Genomic DNA, 24,248 nt, shown 5'->3' on the forward strand with positions numbered 1-24,248 from the left:
AAATGTCCTTTTTTTTTCTCTAAGATAACATACATTTTGGACTATACGAATACCCTAATCAAAACTGGAACTACAGGATTTTTACTTAACCTTATCAAACTCAAGTTTTTTTCTACTTCTTCCCATGCCAAAATCCCAGTTCACAATGATTATTGACAGTCTCAAAATTCTTCTTACAGTTTTTTTCTTTATGGTATAATCCCTGGAAATGTACACTAAGATGATTATGTTTTAAAGTCACTTGGTATTGTTCCTCTCTGTTTGGTTATGCCACTAATTTTAAATACAATTAAGCTCATTTGTTCCATTTGTGAGGTTAGTTTTTTTTTTAGTTGTTGATAGAGTGTAATATGATTCTTATTTTGTGCTAAGCACTTTACATCCTGTATCTCATTTAATACCATATCAACAATAGGAAATAGTGTTAAAATTCACTTTTTGTATGTAAAGATTTAGACAATAGTTACTAAAATCTGGACCCAGACCATTCCTAATAAATTGGGAAAAAATCACAGAATCTTAGTAGCTCTGAACCCACAAGTCTCCTATCCAAAGTATTTCTATATTATATTATACTCAGTCTAGCCCACTCAAAGCTAAATGTGAAAACTGTTAAATAGCTCATATAAACCTGTCATAGGCATATATTGTTTAACATCCAGCACTGATCCCCCTTAAATCATAGTAACAATACTTCCTATATCTTTGAAGGACCCACAAGTCTTTGGAGATCTTATTGAGCTACACTGTGAAGCCTTGCATGTTGGACTTTTCAATTACATATCTGCATAAATCAGGTTTTTCCTTCTTCCAGTTTTAGTGAGATATAATTGGCATACAGCACTATATAAACTTAAAGTGTACAACATAATGATTTGACTTCCATACGTTATGAAGTGATCACCACAATTTTAGTGATGATACATCATCTCATATAGATACAAAATACAAGAAAAAAATTTAAAAAATTTTTCCTTGTGATAAGAACTCTTAGGATTGACTCTCTTAACAACTTTCATCTATAACATACAGTTGTGTTCATTATATTAATCATGTTGTACATTACATCCCTTGTACTTAGTTATCTTATAACTGGAAGTTTATACCCTTTGACCACTTTTGTCACCATACAAAGATATTACATTGCTATTGACTACATTGTCCACACTGTATATTTCATCCCTGTGACTCATTTATTTTGTAACTGGAAGTTTATACCTCTTAATTTCCTTCATCTATTTCATTCATCCTTTAAAAATCCTGAGGTATTTTTAAAATTTGAAAATTTTAAATACCTGGAAGCATTTTAAAAATTTAATTTTGTTTTAAATCATAAATAATTTCATGGATCTAAAATTCATGTACAAACAAGGTCTACTTATATTCCTATATCCCCTCTATTCCTTTAGGTGTCCATTTGCATATTTTTAAAGAATCATCCTTCCATTTTTTAAATAAAGGAAAATACTAAAATTGTATATATGTGTATGTATCTCTATGTATATGTATGTATTTCCCTCCTCCTATAAACAGTAGCATTTTATTCACACTTTTCTCACCTGCTTTTTTCATTTAATATAACCTAGGAATTGCTTCATAACTGTATATAACAATATTCCTCATTGTATAGAGGAAGTATAGACTTTTTTCTAGCTGGATAGTACTCCATTGTTTATTTTACCAGTCTTATATTGATGGATGTTTGGTTCGTTTCTTTACTTCTGTCACATTAAATAGGTTCTAAAGAATAGCTTGGTGCATACCTCTCTTAGCATTTTTTCCCCGGCAGATCTTTAGGATAGATTCCTACAAATTGGATTACTAAATCAAAAAGTAAATCCACAGATAATTTTGCTATATATCACCAAATTCCCTTCTATAGTAGTTATACCATATTGTATTTCCACCAAAAATGTATGACAATGACTATTTCCCTACAGTCTCTCCAATTTTTTTCAATTTCTAGATTTCTATACACTGAAGATATTCTTTGTTTACGATAAAAGTTGTGAATATTATTCCCCATTTGTCATATATCTTTTAATTTTGCTTCTTGTGTTGTTATCCATGCACAACACTTATTGTTTGTTTATTCGTTTTGTCTTTTGTGTGGTTTTTGTTTGTAATCAAATTTATCAGTCTTCTCCGTTATTGCTTCTAGATTTTGATTCATGGTGAAAAAGTTTTCCTCATTCCCAGATTATAAAGGAATTCATTCATATTTTCTTTTGGTATATATATTTACCTTTACATCTGTGACCCATTTGGAAATTATATTAGAATAAGTTTTATGAGTGAACTCAATTTTATCTTTTTCCCATATGACTGTCACATTATCCAACCTCACTTATTAAAACGTTTGTATTTTCCCCACTAATTTGAGATGCCACCTTCCTTGTACATTGCCACTTGCATTTCTAGAGTTTCTGTTCTGTTCCTTTGGTTAGTCAGTCTACCTATATTCATATTCATCTATCTTGTTTAACTCTGACCTTTATTTCTAAATAACACATTTTACTTTTAGTAGTACTTTGACTGCTACCACTGTTTCTACCACTTACCTATACAACTACCACTAATAGCAATGCAATAAGTTATATTTTTAAAAATTCACTGTTGTTACTTCATTTCTCCACATACCAGTGAGGTAGGCAAGAAGGGCCCCATATTTCCTTTTACAGACTAGACTCCATGTCCTATGCCTCTGCTCCTGTACCATCCTGAGCTATCTTTACCATTTCACCTACCATGTTGTGTTGAAATGATCTATTTCTGAATATAGTTAGAAATTCCTGTGTTGTGTACATACTTGGAATATGGTAAATGCTCAGTGTTTGTTATTGTTAAACTGAGTACAGAAAATGAGACATACTTGAATTAAATGACTTGCCCAAGATGTCACAGGCAGTGGCTGAAGTGGAACCAGAACCCAGGCCTACCTTTTCTCAGGCTAGAGCTTGTTTTATTACACCACATACTGAAGCAGTGAAACAGGGAAAACATCATCCCCAGAAGCCTCTGCCTTGTTTCTCAGAGCTCTGTGTTCTGTGGGTCACAGCTAGGCAGTACACAGCCTCCTGTACACAGCCCCCTGGTAGTCTGCGGAATGGGTTCATTATGCAAAAAGAGTCTGAGAGATCCTCTCTGTCCGCCCCAAAAAGGCAAAAAAGAGGAAAATGTAAAGGAAGTATAAACTTTTATCAAAGTTTATCAAACTTTTATCAAAGTTTTGACGTATTCTAAAGTATGTAATTATCAAATAATTCTGATTTTTTTGTGACTAATTATGTATACATAATTTTCATATTCAAATTTTCTAAATAACTATTTGGCATCCAACCATTTGCTTCCTAAACTCCTATTTGAAAATATATTCATCTGAATAAAGAATTACAATTCTTCAAGTAATACAAATCTATCTGATCACCTCTGTTTACTGCCAGCCTACTCTAGCCCATATGTTACTTATTTTAACATGTGATAAGGTAACTTTCCTTTGGACATTTACAAGAAAGAAACTCTATTAGCTGCAAGTAAAATTATAATATAAAATGTTCACCAGTGGTTTACTTTACACAATACTATATCAAATGAATATTTTGGAGTTGTTTTGCTTTGTTTTGTTTTCTATTTCCAAGTTATACGATCACCCAATTATGATGAAGTAAAACTCTGTCTTGCCTCTAGAAAAGTATATAATCCTTATTTTGGCTTCTTCCTCTCTGATGACTAAATTGGAAATTCTTCAAAGCTGTAATTCAAAGCCATAGGTGACCTTAAAGAAATGATTTTTTATATGCTACCTTTTATTTTAAGGTAACTTTTCAAATGTGGACCATGCATTCCATTATGTTTAGCTGTCAAGCATGGCCTTCATTTGCATTTCTTCCCACTGCTATAATTTTGAGAACTGGCAGGTGACCAAAGAAGAAAAAAATGTGCATCTACCATCTAGAGTGCAATGGAGGCTTTTTTTTTATTATAATTAGGTAGCATAGATATTCATGATTAGATCAAGGTCAGAGGAGCAGAACATCAGAGCTAAGAACTTAAAGCTACAAAGAATAGAAAAATTACTTTCTAAAGTTTTTTTTTTTAATAGTAATGGCTACAATCTTTAAGTTTTTCAATAAAGCATTTAAAATAGCTCATCTGTTTTATTTAAAATGTGCACGCCTGGTGTGTTTGCCACGCATGTTTAAACTGGAGCTTGAGGTTTCGGTTGCATTTTCACTTCAGGTTTTTTTTCAACTTCCCATTTCTGCTCCTGATGCAGAAAACCAATTCGGGGATTATAATGACAATGGATTTTTCTTTTTAAGGCTGAGTCTACAAGACACACAAAATTATTTGTACAGAAGGCATGAGTTTTCTATTAAGTCTAATAGATTAATCCAGGAAGGTGGTGTGATGTTTAGATGTAGATGTTTTCACGGGGACATCCCTCCTAACACTCGGGATAACTACCTTTGGATGGGACAATGGGCGCTCCCTTTGGATAGACAGATTACCATATAGCTCCTTTTCCTGACCTCTCTAACTTACTGGCTCCCTCTCAGTCCAGCTGATCAATTTAGGTTTATTACTTCCTCTTCTCTCTGACGTACAACCCATGTAGTTCATTGTCCACTCTTGGGTCCCTTTTCTCCTCTCACAGTGTCCTAATGGGGAGCCCTCCGATTTATTCTAGGGACCCCACTCTTCTCACCCTCTTTCCTTAAGTAACCTCTAGTCCCACAGCTTTTAATGCCAACTATACACCAAACGCTCAATTTCATTTGACCTCTGTCCTCACCTTGAAACTCATATATACGACTTCCTATTCAACATTTTGATTTTGTTATCTAGTGGTCATCTTAAATTTAACCTGACCAAAACTCAACTCTTGATTCACCCAACTGCAAACGGATTCCATTCTTCTCTTCTCCATCTTCATGTAAGTGACTGAAACCCAGTGGTTTAAGGGGAAGGAAAGTAACATCCTCAAATCTTCTCATTTCTTCAACCTCTCCCCACATTGGAAGATCCTACTGATTCTCTAACAACACATCCCATTCTGTTCACTTCTCTTCTTGCTGTTTTATGTCCAAGTCACCACGACTTCTTACCTGTATTCCAGCTTCCTCTCTTGTTCCTTAAAATCCGTTATGCACACAACTACCAGAGTTCCAGAGTAACTTTTTAAAAATATACATCATATGTTCACTCTGCATAAAATTTCTTAATTTCTTCCTGAGCTTCTCCCTGCTCATTTCTACTTCATGACATGCCTGATATATGCTTCCTCCAGGTCTTTTTGCCTATTTCCAGTCTATTCAATCCTCAGTTCAAATTTCAACTCTTTAGGTGTCCTCTACACCCTACCCACAATCAGTCTCTATCTTATCACCTCATTTTGTTTTCATCATTAAACTCACCTAGTATTTCCCTGATTCTTTAGTGTCTTCTCAGGGATCTCTAGATCTTGTTCACTACTATATTGTTAAGGCCTAGGAAAGTCCCCGACACATAGTAAGTACGTAATAAATATGTTAAATGAATGAATGATTGCATTCACATTTGTTTGGCATCAATTATGCACACTTAGAGGGCTAAAATTTTAGACCTCATTCATACCTAATCATTTCTTGTTCTTAACCATTTTGTTTTTGTTGCTTCATATCACCATATCAGATACAATTTTACTTGTTTAAGTAAATTAATTTTTCAAAGTGTGTATTCAAGGCAGTGCTACTCAAATCTTGGTCCATGGGGTAGTGCTGATCATAAACTGTTACTGGTGTGCAACATAGAAAATAAAGACACTGAGAGAAAACATGTAGAAATATTACAGAAAATTATATCATATGTCTGTTGAATCTAATAATCAAAAGATCAGGTTTTATATTTTGTATCTTTGTTTTTATTTTATTTTTTAGGTATTCCATTTTATCATATTTCACAAATATATTGACCATGATAGTTGAGAAATTTTTTTTTAAAACTTATCTTTTAACACAGCTAGTTTCAGAAGCGCTAATCTGAACTACCTTTATTTAGAAATAATATGATAGTGGTATTTAACTACTTAATAAGACTGGAGGTATCAATTTGTCATGCATAAAAGCAGATCCAAGTTATCTTGTGACAAATAGTGATTTGTTTATACGGAAAAGAACTAGTGAGCTTAAAACATATTACATTCAATAAAGTCCTGAATTTAAAACATAGGAAGGAAATTGGGGAGAATACCTCTTGAAATAACCCTTCATCCTGCAAATAGTTATCATTTAATAATAAAGTCTATTTGAAAGCACAGAGTAAGTTGGATCAATGCCAGTAATGACCCTCCTGTCTACGTGGTACTGTTTCACAAGAGTTGAGCAGAGAACAGGTTGATGAGCAACAGAGATAAGATGAGAAGGAAATGTCAGGAAGTTAAGCCTCCTAGCCCAGACCTGTTCAAATTCAGTCTCTAGACTGTTCACCAAGACATTCTCAGCTTTCATCTTACCAAAATCTTAAGTAAACTAATTGAAATAGCTGGGAATACTCTCCTAATAGAGAAGTTCTTTCTCCAGTAGTAAAGAGATGTCCCAATTACTTTCTTGTTAAGAGACACAGACCTTGGTCACTCACAGGTGCTTCTGTTCCCTTGGCCTTCTCAGTTCCGGTCTGGCCACAGTGACTAAGAGGCAGTAGTGACTGTAGATATGAGCCTATCTCCTGCCATCAATTATCCCGACATACTTCCACTTGACCTCAACACACTTCACAGAGGCCTCTGCTGTAATCACTCTTGGTCATTACCAATTTGGGCTGGATTGGATTCAGTGACTTAGAGGTGAAAGGCTCCATATTCAATTACCAGGCTCCCAGCTTCCTCAGTTAATCAAAGACTGACATAATAGGTCTATTACGACTCTTAAAGAAAAGACCAGATCAAATCACTATCATCATCACTCTATAACCATAAAAAGAAATATTAATAAATAGCCTTTATTTAAATATAAAAACCAATACTCTGTGGCGTTTAAATGAACTTGGTTAGAAGGCATTTCACCTAGCATTTTACTATAGGAATCTTGAACATAATTAAAATGATGATCAAACTATTATCTGAGTTTCTACAGCAGCTTTCTTTGGAGAAACTCAAACATTTTTATATTTATTTTATCGTTTATCCTGCAACCATGGTTTGGTGTCTTGGTAATTTGTGAAAGGGTTTATCTGGTCAAAAGGAGTGCTATGAAGAGTTGTATCATGATGGCGCAGCTGAACTGCTAACCAAACCGGGATCTCTTATCTGTCATTGTATCAGGAAGTCCTAATGGAGTCAAAGAAAAGGTGAAATCTGAAAGATCATAAAAGAAGCAACAGTGAGATTGCAAATCACTAGCAGTAAGTGATTGCAAACATCTAAAGCAATAAAATACTTCTGATGCTAAAGCAACAGCCATATAAACCCAGAGGAAACTACTGGAAAAGTCAAAAGCCAACTAATCTAATCTGAACTTTTAGTGACACTATCAACATACATAAAGTCATTTGAAGAGTTCAAAGTTTAACCTTATGTCTGAAATTCAAGGATAAAGTCAAAGCAGAGAAAATATTTCCTTTCATCTACATGTCAAAATAAGAAACCGCCCTTCTACCTAACAAGGAAAGAGGAAAGTGAGGATTATTTATATGGCTATTTACATTAAAAAATAGTACCAGTTCTTTGTGTTAAGGCTGTAAATAAAACTTCAGGTTGTCTTATTCATTAATGTGTTCAAGTTAGAGGCTTCTGAGAGATTCTGAAATCTTTTACTTTGGTGCTTTATTTTGTCACCTTTCTTCCCTTTTTAATATGCTTCCACTGATCTTAGCTTTTTCATTTTTTAACATCATCTGTCAGGCACCACCTTGGGCTGGTCACCAGGATGCCAGAACCCTTGTCAGAAGCTTACTCCTTTGAATTCAACCCCTTGGGTGCTAAAATCTTCTCAATCACTTTACTGCTTTTCATCCTTACAATTGTCATCTTTCTGATTGACATTTTGGAAACTTGAAGAACAGTTCCTTCACTAATATGTAATATTTCCAATTGCTTGCAGGTTGCTCCCTCCTGACAACCTTTGGGATGTTTGTTAATGCACTAAAAACATGCTGTCTGCAGTATTGCCACCTTGGCGGAGGTGTGACAAGCTGGTTGGACCATGCCAAGGAAAAAAATGGTGGCCGCTATAGTGAGCTCCATGTGGAAGACACAAAATTTTTCTTCACCCTTCTCCCTCTCTTCATTTTTCAGCTCCTCTACAGAATGTGCATTATGCAGGTGAGGAAAGGTAATTAATACTACCCCTACCAACAACCAAATGATTGCATGTTAACATAACAAGTAAACGTTTCTTTTCACCCCAACAAGCGCTTCCCATATACTTCATTAGGCTGTTATCATATAAATACATTACAGGCTCTAATTTTAAGAGCTAAGTGGGGTCAGACAGAGGCATACCTGAGGAGGACCTGGGTGTAATGTTTCCCCTATACAACTATGAATGTGTGTCAGTAGGTGCAGACAATACTTCAGAGAATTTGTCATAAGGCCTAAGAGTAATGCACAAAAATATGAGATCTATGGATAATTACCCAACTACTTCCTTCCAAAGGTTTTGCCTTCCTCCTTGACCAAGCCTTTAAAAACTGGTACTAACAAGTAGCTAAACTGGCTGATTTGAGTACCACTCCCCAGTGTACTCTTAAGTATAAATACTAATCAGCAAACGATTCTTTCCCTACCAATTCTTAGTTCCCTTGGTGAATCAGTCCCTATGCTATGAGGAAATCAGGGGGAAAATACTAAGTCCAAAGTACTCTTTATAAATATATGTGATTTTAATACAATTTTAATGTCGTAATGGTCAAAGATTCACTTACTTATGAAGAAATATAAATGATTATAAGAAATTGAAGAAATTTGGGACTCTTCATTACTAACCTCTACCTTGGAATTAGATGGCTAATGAGTGAGTTATATTCTTAAATCATAGAATAATAGAGCTGGGAAAAAAACTTAGAGATTAACTTATTCAACTGCTTCATTTGTTGAAGAGGAAACTGAGGCTCAGAAAAATTAAGTGATTTTGAAGGGGATAAGGAGGTCATACAGTGAATAGTAGTGAAGGAAAAGCAGAATCTACCTTCTTATTCTTAGTACAATGCTTGCTTCTCTAAACCAGGGGTCAGCAAATTATTACCTGCAGGCCAAATCAGCCCACTGCCTTTTTCATATGTCCTGCAAGGTAAGAAGGTTTTTACATTTTTCTATGGTTTAAAAAAATCAAAAGAAGAAAAATGTTTTGTAGCAAAAGACAATTATATGAAATTCAAAATTCAGTGTCTGTACCCACAGACATAGAAAACAAATTTATGACTACCAAAGGGGAAGGGGGGGTGGGGAGGATAAATTAGGAGTTTGGGATTAACATATACACACTACTATATATAAAATAGGTAACCAACAAGGACCTACTGTATAGCACAAGGAACTATACTCAATATTTTGTAATAGCTTTAAGGGAAAAGAATCTGAAGAAGAATATATATATATATATATACGAATATATGAATCACTTTGCGGCACATCTGAAACTAACACAATGTAAATCAACTATACTTCAATTAAAAAAAAGAAAGTAGCCCGTGCACAACAACAAAGACCCAGTGCAGCCAAAAATAAATAAAATTAAATTCAAGAAAAAAAGGAAAAAAGTACAATTGTTAGAAAAGGATAAGTATAGAACTTCTGTTTGGTTAGAAGGATCCTGTCCTTCTAACCAAACAGAATAAAAACGTCTTCTTTAAAAGAAAAAAAATTCAGTATCCATAAATAAAGTTTTATTGGAACACAACCACTCCTGTTTGTTTGTCATAGTATGTCTGCTTATGCATGAAAACAGCAGAGCTGAGTAGTTGCAACAGAATCCACACGTGGAAATATTGTCTATCTGGCCTTTTACACAAAAGTTTGCTGACCCTTGTTCTAAACAATGCATGAAAGCTAGGCTGATTTAGCAGATTCAACCTCTCTCTTGACTCCACAATAGTAGATGGAACAAAAACACAAAATTACTACCTGTATATATGTCATTCATAGCATGAAAACACACTCCCTCTTGCGAGAGCACCAGAATCACAACTAACTGCTGAATAATCACCAACAGGAAGACACTGGGACTCACCAAAAAAGATACCCCACATCCAAAGACAAAGGAGAAGTCTCAATGAGATGGTAGGAGGGGCACAATCACAATAAAATCAAATCCCATAACCACTGGGTGGGTGACTCACAAACTGGAGAACACTTATACCACAGAAGTCCACCCACTGGAGTGAAGGTTCTGAGCCCCACATCAGGCTTCCCAACCTGGGGGTCTGGCAACAGGAGGAAGAATTCCCAGAGAATCAGATTTTGAAGTCTAGTGGGATTTGATTGCAGGACTTCCACAGGACTAGGGGAAACAGAGATTCCACTCTTGGAGGGCACACACAAAATAGTGTGTGCATCAGGACCCAGGGGGAAGGAGCAGTAACCCCATAGGAGACTGAACCAGACCTACCTGCTAGTGTTGGAGGGTCTCCTGAAGAGGCGGGGGGTGGCTGTGACTCACTGAGGGGACAGGGACACTGGCAGCAGAAGTTCTGGGAAGTACTCCTTGGTGTGAGCCCTCCCGGAGTCCACCATTAGCCCCACCAAAGAAACTGTAGGCCCGAGTGCTGGGTTGCCTCAGGCCAAACAACCAACAGGGAGGGAACTCAGCCCCACCCATCAGCAGAGAAGTGGATTAAAGTTTTACTGAGCTCTGCCCACCAGAGCAATACCCAGCTCTACCCACCACCAGTCCCTCCAATCAGGAAGCTTGCACAAGCCTCTTAGATAGCCTCATCCACCAGAGGGCAGACAGCAGAAGCAAGAAAAACTACAATCCTGCAACCTGTGGAACAAAAACCACATTCACAGAAAGATAGACAAAATGAAAAGGCAGAGGACTATGTACAAGAGGAAGGAACACAATAAAACCCCAGAAAAACAACTAAATGAAGTGGAGACAGGCAAACTTTCAGAAAAAGAATTCAGAATAATTACAGTGAAGATGATCCAGGACTTTGGAAAAAGAATGGAGGCAAAGATCGAGAAGATGCAAGAAATGTTTAACAAAGACCTAGAAGAATTCAAGAACAAACATCTAGAAGAATTCAAGAACAAACAAACAGAAATGAACAATACAATAACTGAATTGAAAAATACACCAGAAGGAATCAATAGCAGAATAACTGAGGCAGAAGAACGGATAGGTGACTTGGAAGACAGAATGGTAGAATTCACTGCTGCAGAACAGAATAAAGAAAAAAGAATGAAGAGAAATGAAGACAGCCTAAGAGACCTCTGGGGCAACATTAAACACACCAACATTCGCATTATAGGGGTCCCAGAAGGAGAAGGGCGAGAGAAAAAAACCCAAGAAAATATTTGAAGAGATTATAGTCAAAAATTTCCCTAACATGGGAAAGGAAATAGCCACCCAAGTCCAGGAAGCGCAGAGAATCCCAGGCAGGATAAACCCAAGAAGAAACACACCTAAACACATACTAATCAAACTGACAAAAATTAAAGACAAAGAAAAATTATTAAAAGAAACAAGGGAAAAACGACAAATACAAGGGAACTCCCATAAGGTTAAGAGCTGATTCCTCAGCAGAAACTCTACAAGCCAGAAGGGAGTTGCATGATATACTTAAAGTGATGAAAGGGAAGAACCTACAACCAAGATTACTCTACCCCACAAGGATCTCATTCAGATTCCACTGAGAAATCAAAAACTTTGCAGACAAGCAAAAGCTAAGAAAATTCAGCACCACCAAACCAGCTCTACAACAAATGCTAAAGGAATGTCTCTAAATGGGAAACACAAGAGAAGAAAAGGACCAACAAAAACAAACCCAAAACAATTAAGAAAATGGTAATAAGAACATAAATATCAATAATTACCTTAAATGTGAATGGATTAAGTGCTCCAACCAAAAGACACAGGCTCGCTGAATGGATACAAAAACAAGACCCATATGTATGCTGTCTACAAGAGATGCACTTTAGACCTAGGGACACATACATACTGAAAGTGAGGGGATGGAAAAAGATATTCCATGCAAATGGAAATCAAAAGCTGGAGTAGCAATGCTCATATCAGATAAAATAGACTTTAAAATAAAGAATGTTACAAGAGGAAGCAAGGACACTACATAATGATCAAGGGATCAATCCAAGAAGAAGATATACCAATTATAAATATATATGCACCCAATGTAGGAGCACCTCAATACATAAGGCAAATGCTAACAGCTCTAAAAGAGGACATCGACAGTAACACAATAATAGTGGGGCACTTTAACACCTCACTTACAGCAATGGACAGATCATCCAAACAGAAAATTAATAAGGAAACACAAGCGTTAAATGACACAATAGACCAGATAGATTTAATTGATATTTATAGGACATTCCATCCAAAAACAGCAGATTACACTTTCTTCTCAAGTGCCCGTGGAACATTCTCCAGGATAGATCACATCTTGGGTCACAAATTAAGCCTCGGTAAATTTAAGAAAACTGAAATCATATCAAGCATCTTTTCTGACCACAATGCTATGAGATTAGAAAGCAATTACAGGGGAAAAAAGGTAAAAAATACAAAAACATGTAGGTTAAACAATGTGTTACTAAATAACCAAGATATCACTGAAGAAATCAAAGAAGAAATCAGAAAATACCTAGAGACAAATGACAACGAAAACATGATGATACAAAACCTATGGGATGCAGCAAAAGCAGTTCTAAGAGGGAAGTTTACAGCAATACAATCCTACCTCGAGAAACAAGAAAAATCTCAAATAAACAATCTAACCTTACACCTAAAGGAACTAGAGAAAGAAAAACAAACAAAACCCAAAGTCAGTAGAAGGTAAGAAATCATAAAGATCAGAGCAGAAATAAATGAAATAGAAATGAAGAAAACAATAGCAAAGATCAATAAAACTAAAAGTTTGTTCTTTGAGAAGATAAACAAAATTGATAAACCTTTAGCCAGACTCATCAAGAAAAAGAGGAAGAGGACTCAAATCAATAAAATTAGAAATGAAAAAGAAGTTACAGCGGACACCGCAGAAATATAAAGCATCATGAGAGACTACTACAAGCAACTCCGTGCTAATAAAATGGACAACCTGGAAGAAATGGACACAGTCTTAGAAAGGTATAATCTTCCAAGACTGAACCAAGAAGAAACAGAAAATATAACAGACCAATCACAAGTAATGAAGTTGAAACTGTGATTAAAAATCTTCCAACAAACAAAAGTCCAGGACCTGATGGCTTCACAGGTGAATTCTATCAAACATTTAGAGAAGAGCTAGCACCCATCCTTCTCAAACTCTTCTAAAAAATTGCAGAGGAAGGAACACTCCCAAACTCATTCTAGGAGGCCACCACCACCTTGATAACAAAATCAGACAAAGATACTACAAAAAAAGAAAATTACAGACCTATATCACTGATGAATATAGATGCAAAAATCCTCAACAAAATACTAGCAAACAGAATCCAACAACACATTAAAAGGATCACACACCATGATCAAGTGTGATCTATCCCAGGGATGCAAGGATTCTTCAATATATGCAAATAAATTAATGTGATACACCATATTAACAAACTGAAGAATAAAAACCATATGATCATCTCAATAGATGCAGAAAAAGCTTTTGACAAAATTCAACACCCATTTATGATAAAGACTCTCCAGAAAGTGGGCATAGAGGGAACCTACCTCAACATAATAAACATATATGACAAACCATAAAAGACAAACCCACAGCAAACATCATTCTCAATGGTGAAAAACTGAAAGCATTCCCTCTAAGATCAAGAACAAGACAAGGATGTCCACTATTGCCACTATTATTCAACACAGTTTTGGAAGTCCTAGCCATGGCAATCAGAGAAGAAAAGGAAATAAAAGGAATACAAATTGGAAAAGAAGTAAAACTGTCACTGTTTGCAGATGACATGATACTATACATAGATAAGCCTAAAGATGCCAGCAGAAAATTACTAGAGGTAATCAATGAATTTGGTAAAGTTGCAGGATACAAAATTAATGCACAGAAATCTCTTGCATTCCTATACACTAATGATGAAAGATCAGAAAGAGAAATTAAGGAAACAATCCCATTCACCATTGCAACAAAAAGAATAAAATACCTAGGAATAAACATACCTAAGGATGTAAAATACCTGTACTCAGAAAAACTGTAAGACACTGATGAAAGAAATCAAAGATGACACAAACAGATGGAGAGATATGCCATGTTCTTGGATTGGAAGAATCAATATTGTGAAAATGACTATACTACCCAAAGCAATCTACAGATTCAGTGCAATCCCTAGCAAATTACCAGTGACATTTTTTACAGAACTAGAACAAACAATCTTAAAATTTGTATGGAGACACAAAAGACCCCAAATAGCCAAAGCATTCTTGAGGGAAAAAAATGGAGCTGGAGGAATCAGACTCCCTGACTTCAGATTATACTATAAAGCTACAATAATCAAGACAATATGGTACTGGCACAAAAACCGAAATATAAATCAATGGAACAGGATAGAAAGCCCAGAGATAAACCCACGCACCTATGGTCAACTAGTCTATGACAAAGGAGGCAAGGATATACAGTGGAGAAAAGACAGTCTCTTCAATAAGTGGTGCTGGGGAAACTGGACAGCTACATGTAAAAGAATGAAATTAGAACACTCCCTAACACCATACACAAAAATAAACTCAAAATGGATTAAATACCTAAATATAAGACTGGACACTATAAAATTCTTAGAGGAAAACATAGGAAGAACACTCCTTGACATAAATCACAGCAAGATCTTTTTTGACCCACCTCCTAGAGTAATGGAAATGAAAACAAAAATAAACAAATGGGCCTAATGAAACTTAAAAGTTTTTGCACAGCAAAGGCAACTGTATACAAGATGAAAAGACAACCCTCAGTATAGGAGAAAATATTTGCAAAGGAATGAATGGACAAAGGATTAATCTCCAAATATATAAACAGCTCACACAGCTCAATATTAAAACAAACAACCCAATCAAAAAATGGGCAGAAGACCTAAATAGACATTTCTCCAAAGAAGACATACAAATGGCCAAGAGGCACATGAAAAGCTGCTCAACATCACTTATTATTAGAGAAATACAAATCAAAACTACAATGAGGTATCACCTCACACCAGTTAGAATGGGCATCATCAGAAAATCTACAAACAACAAATGCTGGAGAGGGTGTGGAGAAAAGGGAACCCTTTTGTACTGTTGGTGGGAATGTAAATTGATACAGCCACTATGGAGAACAGTATGGAACTATGGAAGTTCCTTAAAAAACTAAAAATAGAATTACCATATGACCCAGCAATCCCACTACTAGGCATATACCCAGAGAAAACCATAATTCAAAAAGACACATGCACCCCAATGTTCACTGCAGCACTATTTACAATAGCCAGGTCATGGAAGCAACCTAAATGCCCATCGACAGACAAATGGATAAAGAAGAAGTGGTACATATATACAATGGAATATTACCCGGTCATAAAAAGGAACAAAATTGGGTCATTTGTAGAGACATGGATGGATCTAGAGACTGTCATACAGAGTGAAGTAAGTCAGAAAGAGAAAAACAAATATTGTATATTAACGCATATATGTGGAATCTAGCAAAATGGTACAGATGAACCAGTTTGCAAGGCAGAAATAGAGACACAGATGTAGAGAACAAACGTATGGACACCAAGGGGGGAAGCGGCAGAGGGGTGGGGGTGGTGGTGTGATAAATTGGGAGATTGGGATTGACATGTAGACACTGATGTGTATAAAATTGATGACTAATAAGAACCTGCTGTATAAAAAAAAATAAAAATCTAGAGGGGCTACATCCAAGATTCTGAAAGAAGCTGGGGATGTGCTCCTCTGACTTCTTCCAAGTAAGCAGTCTGCCTCACGTGCTGGAGACTGGTTTGTCACCCATGCTAGAAACCAACATCCATCCTCTACTACTAAGTGGGTTTTCAGATTCTTAAAGAAAAAGGCCGCAGAAAATATTACAGTATATTCACACAGAAAATATAAGTAAAGCCAAGCCGAATGAATCAGCTTTTTCTAAAACCTCAACTCCAAAAACTCTTTCTTCACAGGAGTTAATATTTCACTTCATGTTGCCAAACAAAACAAACTTTCAGCAATGGTATCAGAGAGACTTGGTGTTGGGAAATACTTTCACTGAGGCTGAAGTCTGATCTGGTAGCCTCTATTCTCATGTTAACTTCCCCCTTCCATTCCAAGAAACTCATTTAAACATATTTATCACTACTGGGTAGAAACAGTTTGTAAATCCAGGTTAGCTGTTTCTAACATATGCCAGGAGTATTCAAACACAGCGATTTCAGATGATAGAGTAACTGCTTGGAAATTATTTGGATTATTTTAACATAACTGAACTAAGAGAATCCACATTAAACTTTGGGTGCTTGTTCCTGCAATAAGTAAATGTAACAACTGCTATTTATTAGCTGCTACATAATGCTGGAGTTGTGATGGGCTTCCCTAACTTTTAATCATAAGAGCCCTCAACCAGCTAAGGTCTTTTGCTAACTGTTGATGGTTAGACTTCAAGCTTTGGTAGTGGGTGTATTCTTTTAACCTCAGAAGGGGAGGAGAAAGATGGTAGTTTTGTAAGCTTGGATAGACACGCTAAGCCACAGCTTTGACACACAAGTAAAAGCATGATGCCTATTTAGTTCTAGGGTAGTGTAGGTGAGCAGATAAGGTGTGCATATCTACAGGTGAACTTTTAAAACATATCACCATTTGCATCCCACACACTTTATTCACTGTCTCCCATATTGTTCTAGAACTGTACTGTTCAATATGGTAGCCACTTGCTCTTGAGCATTTGGAATGTGCCTTGTCCAAAATGAAACATACTATACGTATAAAATACCAGATTTTGAAGACTCAATATGAAGAAAAAATGTAAATATCTAATTAATAATTTTTATATTGATCATGCTAAAATATTTTTACTTTATTGGGTTAAATAAATGTATTAAAATTTTTTAAAATATCATGAAAACATCTTAGAAGGGAGAAATTAATCATGAGTACAAAATTACTAATGGTTCCATGGGACGCCTCAAACCTTCTGTGCAAATAGCACAAATTACTGATTCTTACCTTCATAATGTAGTGCCACCTGATTTTTTTTTACTAAGTTCGAGTCTTCTCTGCAAACTGTTACATATTTTTTAATTTAACATAAATTAGAATAAATTTTGATAAGCTAATTTTTAAGCATATCACCAAATCTAGATGCCTAGTTTATTGCAAAGAACAAATACTAATACTTATTGACCACCTATATGTGTCAGAGCCCCTAAAAGATGACTTCACAGTGTCTAATTTAACCCCCAAAGCAAGCCTAGAGGGCAGATTTTATTATTTTAAATTTGAGTCTCAGAGACATTAAGTGACTTGCAGTTTGTTCTTGGTTACCCTACTAGCATATGGCAGAGTGGCTATTCCTACCCCAGACTGGTATCAATGCCCACACTTTGCTGTTACCTACTATGCCTCTCTTGTAGCTGGGTTAAAAATCCCTGGTACAGACTATGCAGGCTCCAAAATCATATGCAGTAATGTTATACCAGAAACTTCAAAGCAAATGGTTAGAATGTACTGCTCAAGGGAGGCAGAGGAAACTTCCATTGGGATAGGCTGGAATAAGATTTTTGCCTCCAGATGAAATAATCACCAGTATAAAGGCGATCAAAATACCAAGAATAAAACATCATCGAATTCCATATTTTAAATTTAGTAGCCATTATTGACCTTCAGTTCCAAGACATACATTTAAAATATGTTGATATTAAGGCCAATGATGTTGCCATTTGACATTACTGGACATTCAAAGGTGAAAATGAATCTATATTGACAGCAGTTATTCCTGAATTCTCAGAGGCTTGTATGAAATAAAAGTATTTAAAATTTTAAAAGGAGATGATTTCAGAACTTGAGGCAGAAGCAGAAATGATTTCAAGCTTTCAAGACATCGGGGCCTTTTTTTAGATTATGCAATATATTAATATTGCTTCACTAAAGATTAATAGTACATTTGCCACATTATTAAGTTAACAGGTTTCTGTGTCTGTGATTCATGCCGATAATAACTTTATTCCTGTTAACAATAATTCTCGCTTGAAATCAGTAACAGAAACTTCCAAGTTGTGCTGAGATCCTTTCAGTCTTAGAGTAGTTCTGCTGCCAGCACTATTTTAAAAACCATCCTTCATTTTCCTCTGACTGGGGATACATGCTTAATATTTTGATTGAACTAGGGCAGAACTAGCAAATACTCCCTTCCCTCTTGCCATCTGTACCCAGCCAAAACAATCCTGTTTACAATCCCAAGGGTCAAATTAAAGATTGGAAGATAAATTATCACCAGGACATATTTTATAGAGATAGAAAGAACCTCAGTGAAAATGTGGTCCATTCCTGGATTTAGGCAGTTAACATAGCAATAGGCTCATTTTACAACTGGCGGGCTGGTTAGCAGCTGTACTGACTTATGACTCTGCTTCTCCTTATACCTTCTCGAATTGCACAATTGATAATAGAGAAGGAGTTAGTGAAGGTTTCAAACAAGAAGTTGTCATCTGGATGTTTGAGCCGGGTTGCTCTTCCAGGATGGAGGTAAGGCAGGAATCCTAATGTAGTTCACGCACTGTAAGAAAAAATGGAGAATCCATTCCTCAAGGACAAGACTTGGGTTGACTTTCTCGCCAAGCCACTCAGTAGCTTTGTGTGCCCCTGGGAATTAAAGAAATACTCTGTGCTACTAAAGATAATGACAAAGATGTGATTATTGCAACACAGCTCAGGAACTAGAAAAGTGAGGAGATGCCCCTTTTCCTGTGACATTGTGCTTTAGTTCTGATGTTGTGACCTAATGAGAGGTTAGGAATACTTGAAGAGACTCCAAGTTAATGTTAGAGTTTTAGTTAGTATTAGGGTTTTTTTAAAAATGAAGAAATTCTAACACTACTTTGAGGGTTTCCAGTGAGGTAGAGGTGTTGTTGGTGTTTTTTTTGTTTTTTGTTTTTTCATTTCTGCTACTTTATTGTGCAACTTTTTTCATGGAGTTCCCTTTTTGGTCCTCTAGTGCCACACAATTAGTTTAAAAGGAGAGTATAGACACAAGTATGTTTTCTCTCCCTTTTCTCGTTTTACTTGGCTAATGTTAAAAACAAGGCCAATCCAGGGAGCCTATAAAGACAGCCTACAACAAGTAATGTGTTTCCTCACTGGGTCCCCTCTTCTTAGGGAAAAATCATTCTTACCTATTTTGCCATCAAACTCGATGCTATTTAAAGGATCTAGTCTAGCCCCAAACTATTTTTTAATCCAGGTGAAAATGAAAGTCTTAATACTTTCTACTGGCTTTTGCTTTATTGTTGGGAAAAACAAAAAGCTTATTTGCTTATATGCAAAATTTGTTACTTGCTTTCTTATGTGTCATCCCAAGCACAAAATTAGGGTCACTTTTACTTTTCCAAGGAAAATTAAGAAGATAGACTAGATGACAAAATATTCGTCCATAAAGAATCAGTAGAATTGTCAATAGACTAAACACAGTTCCTACTCTCCTTTGTCAGTTCATAATCATGACCTTGAAGACCCGGGGAACATCCAGCTCATCTGTCACAGAGTACTGGCAAGGGACAGGCATCTGCCACAGGACACTTCCTCCAAAGTTACTTTAACCACTGTCTTACTGAATGGCTCTTTCCCCCTTCAAATACAGATTCCTTCAGGATGTTATCTGCAGACCATGAATTCCAACCTGAATTTGGGTGGATTTCTTCTGCCAGTTGCAGTAATGAATGTCGTCAGCATCCTACCACTACTAATTCTAGCTCCTTTCATGGAGTATTTCAGCACCTGCCTATTTCCCTCTAAGAGAGATGGCCCATTTCTGTTGGCATGCATTAGTAAGTACAACTTACCATTTCAAGTGAATGGTTTACAACTTTTAAAATAAAAAAACACTGTACTAGGATCTAAGCTAGCTATATGCTCTGGAGTAGAGTCTGATTTTGACAAATTGGGAAGAAGGTGAATTTGAGAGTGATTATGTCCAGCTCCTCAAATCTCTACATAGACATCAGTGTCCCATTTTCTTCTCATCCTTTTATGCTTCCTCAGAAGACACACATAAAGACTTGGTGCAACTTCCAGTGCCACCAAATGGCCTCTTCTTCTTCAAGTAAAGCAGTCTCTACTCCTAAGTCGATGCTGAGAATGTTCTTTAAAATTAACACAGGTAATGGACCTAAAAAATAATGCTGGGCTATACTTGGGAGGCTTTAACTTCTGAACCAGCAGAAAAATTTATTAAAAGTTAGTTGTATTCACAGCTTTAATATAGTACTTCTTCCAATAGTAAAGTGTATAACAATAATTTTCAAACATTTTTTCCAGCTTTATTGAGATATAATTGACACACTGTATAAGTTTAAGGTGCACAGTGTCATGAATTGATGCAAGTCCATATTGCAAAATATTTATCACAATAAGGTTAGTTAACACATCCTTTACCTCACATAATTACAGCTTTGTTGTTGTTATGGTCTACTCCTATTTTTTTAAATTAATTTATTTTATTTTATTTATTTTTGGCTGCATTGGGTCTTCATTGTTGCTTGTGGGCTTTCTCTAGTTGCAGCGAGCGGGGGCTACTCTTCGTTGCGGTGCGCGGGCTTCTCATTGCGGTGGCTTCTCTCGTTGTGGAGCACGGGCTCTAGGAGCACGGGCTTCAATAGTTGTGGCACGTGGGATCTAGAGCGCAGGCTCAGTAGTTGTGGCACATGGGCTTAGTTGCTCCGCGGCACGTGGGATCTTCCTGGACCAGGGATCAAACCTGTGTCCCCTGCATTGGCAGGCGGATTATTTGGTCTACTCCCATTTTTTAAAGTGAAAAAAAATGTAGGACTTCTTACTCAGAACACAATCAATAGACTGTAAAATAAAATTTCTGCCAGTGAAATGGGAGAGGAGGAGCATTCAGGTCACACTCTCTTCTGCCTTGCTGTGGTCCCTCAGGTGCTGCCATGGAACAAGAGGACAAACGATGGTACAGGAAAACCAGGCTCAATCTAACGACCAGAGATGGGGGGGTCTCAGCCCCTGCTCAGCTACTGAGCTGCTCCTGGGTGAATTGGAAAAGCCACTTAACCTTTTTTGTCTTCTAGTTCACTTATTTTTTTTATTGAGGGGAATGCGTGAGATAAATTTTGGGTTCCTTTGTTCTGTAAGACTTTTGAAATAATTCAGGGTGACATCAGTACCTGGAGCCCAGTTGGGACACAGAGTGAAAGCTCTATAAATGTTAACTAATATTGAGTCATCATTTGCAAGGGGCAGGTCTCATTGTTTGGTGAGTATAAACACAAAACAAAGGGAGTTTGAAACGCTTAAGAAATAGCACGCAATGGCAACCTTATGTCTTATCGTCTACTTGAGAAATAATTTCATTGAAATAGCCAAGGTCAAGCAACTGAAAGATTCTTTTCTCTTGGTTAACCAGTTGTTATTCTTAATTCCTCCTTTGTAGAGATCTGTGAAGACCAAGCAGTCTTCTAGTAACCCATTATTATATATTTTGCTGTTTCTCTGTTTATAAGTTACATTTTAGGGTATGTGCTTCCTATTTACCAAAGCCATCAACAAGATCACTCCAGATCACATCACAAAGTAGATTTGTTTTTGGAAAGAACTCAAAGTGACTAAACTCTCCTTAGTTTATTTTGTTATCTTCAACTGTAGAGGTCTTTAGTGCATATTCTGTTTTGATTTATTCCATAAGCCAGTAACCCTGACATTCTTTATTGTCATAGGTTTAGGCAAACTATAAACCTTAATAGGTTTTGACAGTTCTTAAATCTTAAAAAGTGCTTTTTTTGTCTGCCAGTGAAATCCAAAACAGTATTAGTGAATGCCCGGCAGTATTTGAGGATACAAAAGAAAAGTAAGACATCGTACCTACCCACAGCAAGTGTACTATTAATATATTGAATGCAGAAAAAAATGGGGGTAAATTTACATTGCAAAATCCCAGAAACTTTGGCAGTCCTGTCCAGAATCATGAAAATTCAGTCTAAGCTTCCAAATTATGCTTTAGTACTAAAAAAAAAATTTTAATTGGGCTACTTTAGAGAAATATGGTATACAACATGGCTGAAAGAACTACTTTAAAAATCCTTCCTGGGCTTCCCTGGTGGCGCAGTGGTTGAGAATCTGCCTGCCAATGCAGGGGACACGGGTTCGAGCCCTGGTCTGGGAAGATCCCACATGCCACGGAGCAACTGGGCCCGTGAGCCACAGTTACTGAGCCTGCGCGTCTGGAGCCTGTGCTCCGCAACAAGAGAGGCCGCGATGGTGAGAGGCCCGCGCACCGCGATGAAGAGTAGTCCCCACTTGCCACAACTAGAGAAAGCCCTCGCACAGAAACGAAGACCCAACACAGTCATAAATAAATAAATAAATAAATAAATAAAAAGAGAAAAAAAAAAAAATCCTTCCTGGGAATTCCCTGGCAGTTCAGTGGTTAGGACTCCACATTTTCACTGCTGACCAAGTGAGGGCTCGGGTTCAATTGCTGGTTGGAGAACTAAGATCCCGAAAGCCATGCTGTGCAGCCAAAAAAAAATCCTGAGAATAAGAAATCTTAAATTCACTTGAAATATGAGCAACTTTCTCTTGGACAATTCTCCACTCTTGCATATTTGAAATTATGTCTATTCTTAAAGAAGTGTGTGTGCTTTTCTGGATAGAGGAAAGTTAGACAGAGTTATCTAACATATTGTTTGATGTTAATGAACTAAATATTCCCTGTGAAGGTTGGTAACAGACTTATTGGGCAGGAAAAAGAAAAAAACTAGATTCATCTAAAAAAACTGAGCTATATTCTTCTGCATACAGAATACTGAATTCAGTTGTTTCTAAGCCAGACTCCATTCATTTGTTCATTTACATATTTGTTCACTTATTTGCATAATATTTTGCTATGGGAATATAAAGAGGTATGCATCTTTTTAACTAAATGTTTGCTTAAGTTTTCCATATTCTGCTTGTGATTATGGAAGATTAATAAGTTTTATCAGGACATATAAACATAAACCTAGGGTACTTTTTGATAGTAATTTACATAACTGAATTAACCTATCATTAAAATTTACTTTCACTTTGAACCCAAGTGCCTTGAAAATGTGAGTGAAGTATATAAATATATAAATTATGAACATACAAATATTTATGAATTCCTAATTGGAACCTAGGCACCTTCATATACATACCCCACTTAACTTCATGATAATTCATCATTTACTAGGTCAAGGGTCTCAAAGATAATGTCTTATTTGAATTCAGACCTTCTAATTCTAAGCCCATTGCATCATCATCATAATCATCATTATCATTATTCCACTTACCAGCCATACATAGTTCTTAGATTATAGAAGTTATCAGTGTTAATTTGGAAACCTGACTGCTATTTCCAATTAAGGCTATGAAGTGAATGAAAAATTCTTTTGTCATCACAATGAGTAGTTGCTCCTGGAGTCTCCCACTCCCTTTCACATTCAGTCATTCCCCATCATGTTTAAGGAGGCAGATGGTATAGACAATGACGATGCCTAGTGTTTGACATGGATAATCACAGCCCAGGCCAAGAGTGAGGGATAGAGAAATCTCATTCAGTTGGTCAAACTAGAAATTTAATAAAGGGAAAAAAATGAGCTCACTTTCCTTCATCTAGCTCATAAACAATGCAACGAAAGAGGAGTTTCTTATTCAAGATAGGACATTCTTGAGTTTATCAGCTAAAGAAATCAACAAGTGTACCAAAGTACCAACAATAAAAAATCTCCAAACCTTCCAGAACTGTGAAAGGCAAAGGTTTGATACGCTCAGTGTTTCATCAAGACTGTATTTTCCTAATGTTACATGTGACAGATTTGTCTGTTTAAAAGTCAACCTTAATATACTACAAATCTAGAATTAGTGATATTGTGATTTATCCTCTGTCATCGTTGGATATCCTTTGTT

At 36.3% G+C, this 24,248-nt stretch overlaps 1 protein-coding gene across 1 annotated transcript in view; it reads left to right on the top strand.

Annotated features, from left to right (window-relative positions):
* SLC15A5 (solute carrier family 15 member 5) overlaps positions 1-24,248 on the top strand; it is a 93,137-nt gene that overhangs the window by 17,235 nt on the left and 51,654 nt on the right. The window contains 2 exon segments of the mRNA XM_007194804.1: positions 8,079-8,299; positions 19,948-20,134. Of these exon segments, the coding sequence (XP_007194866.1) occupies positions 8,079-8,299; positions 19,948-20,134 (408 nt within the window).

The sequence above is a fragment of the Balaenoptera acutorostrata genome, chromosome 11 (assembly GCF_949987535.1).
Source record: "Balaenoptera acutorostrata chromosome 11, mBalAcu1.1, whole genome shotgun sequence".
Taxonomy (NCBI): domain Eukaryota; kingdom Metazoa; phylum Chordata; class Mammalia; order Artiodactyla; family Balaenopteridae; genus Balaenoptera; species Balaenoptera acutorostrata.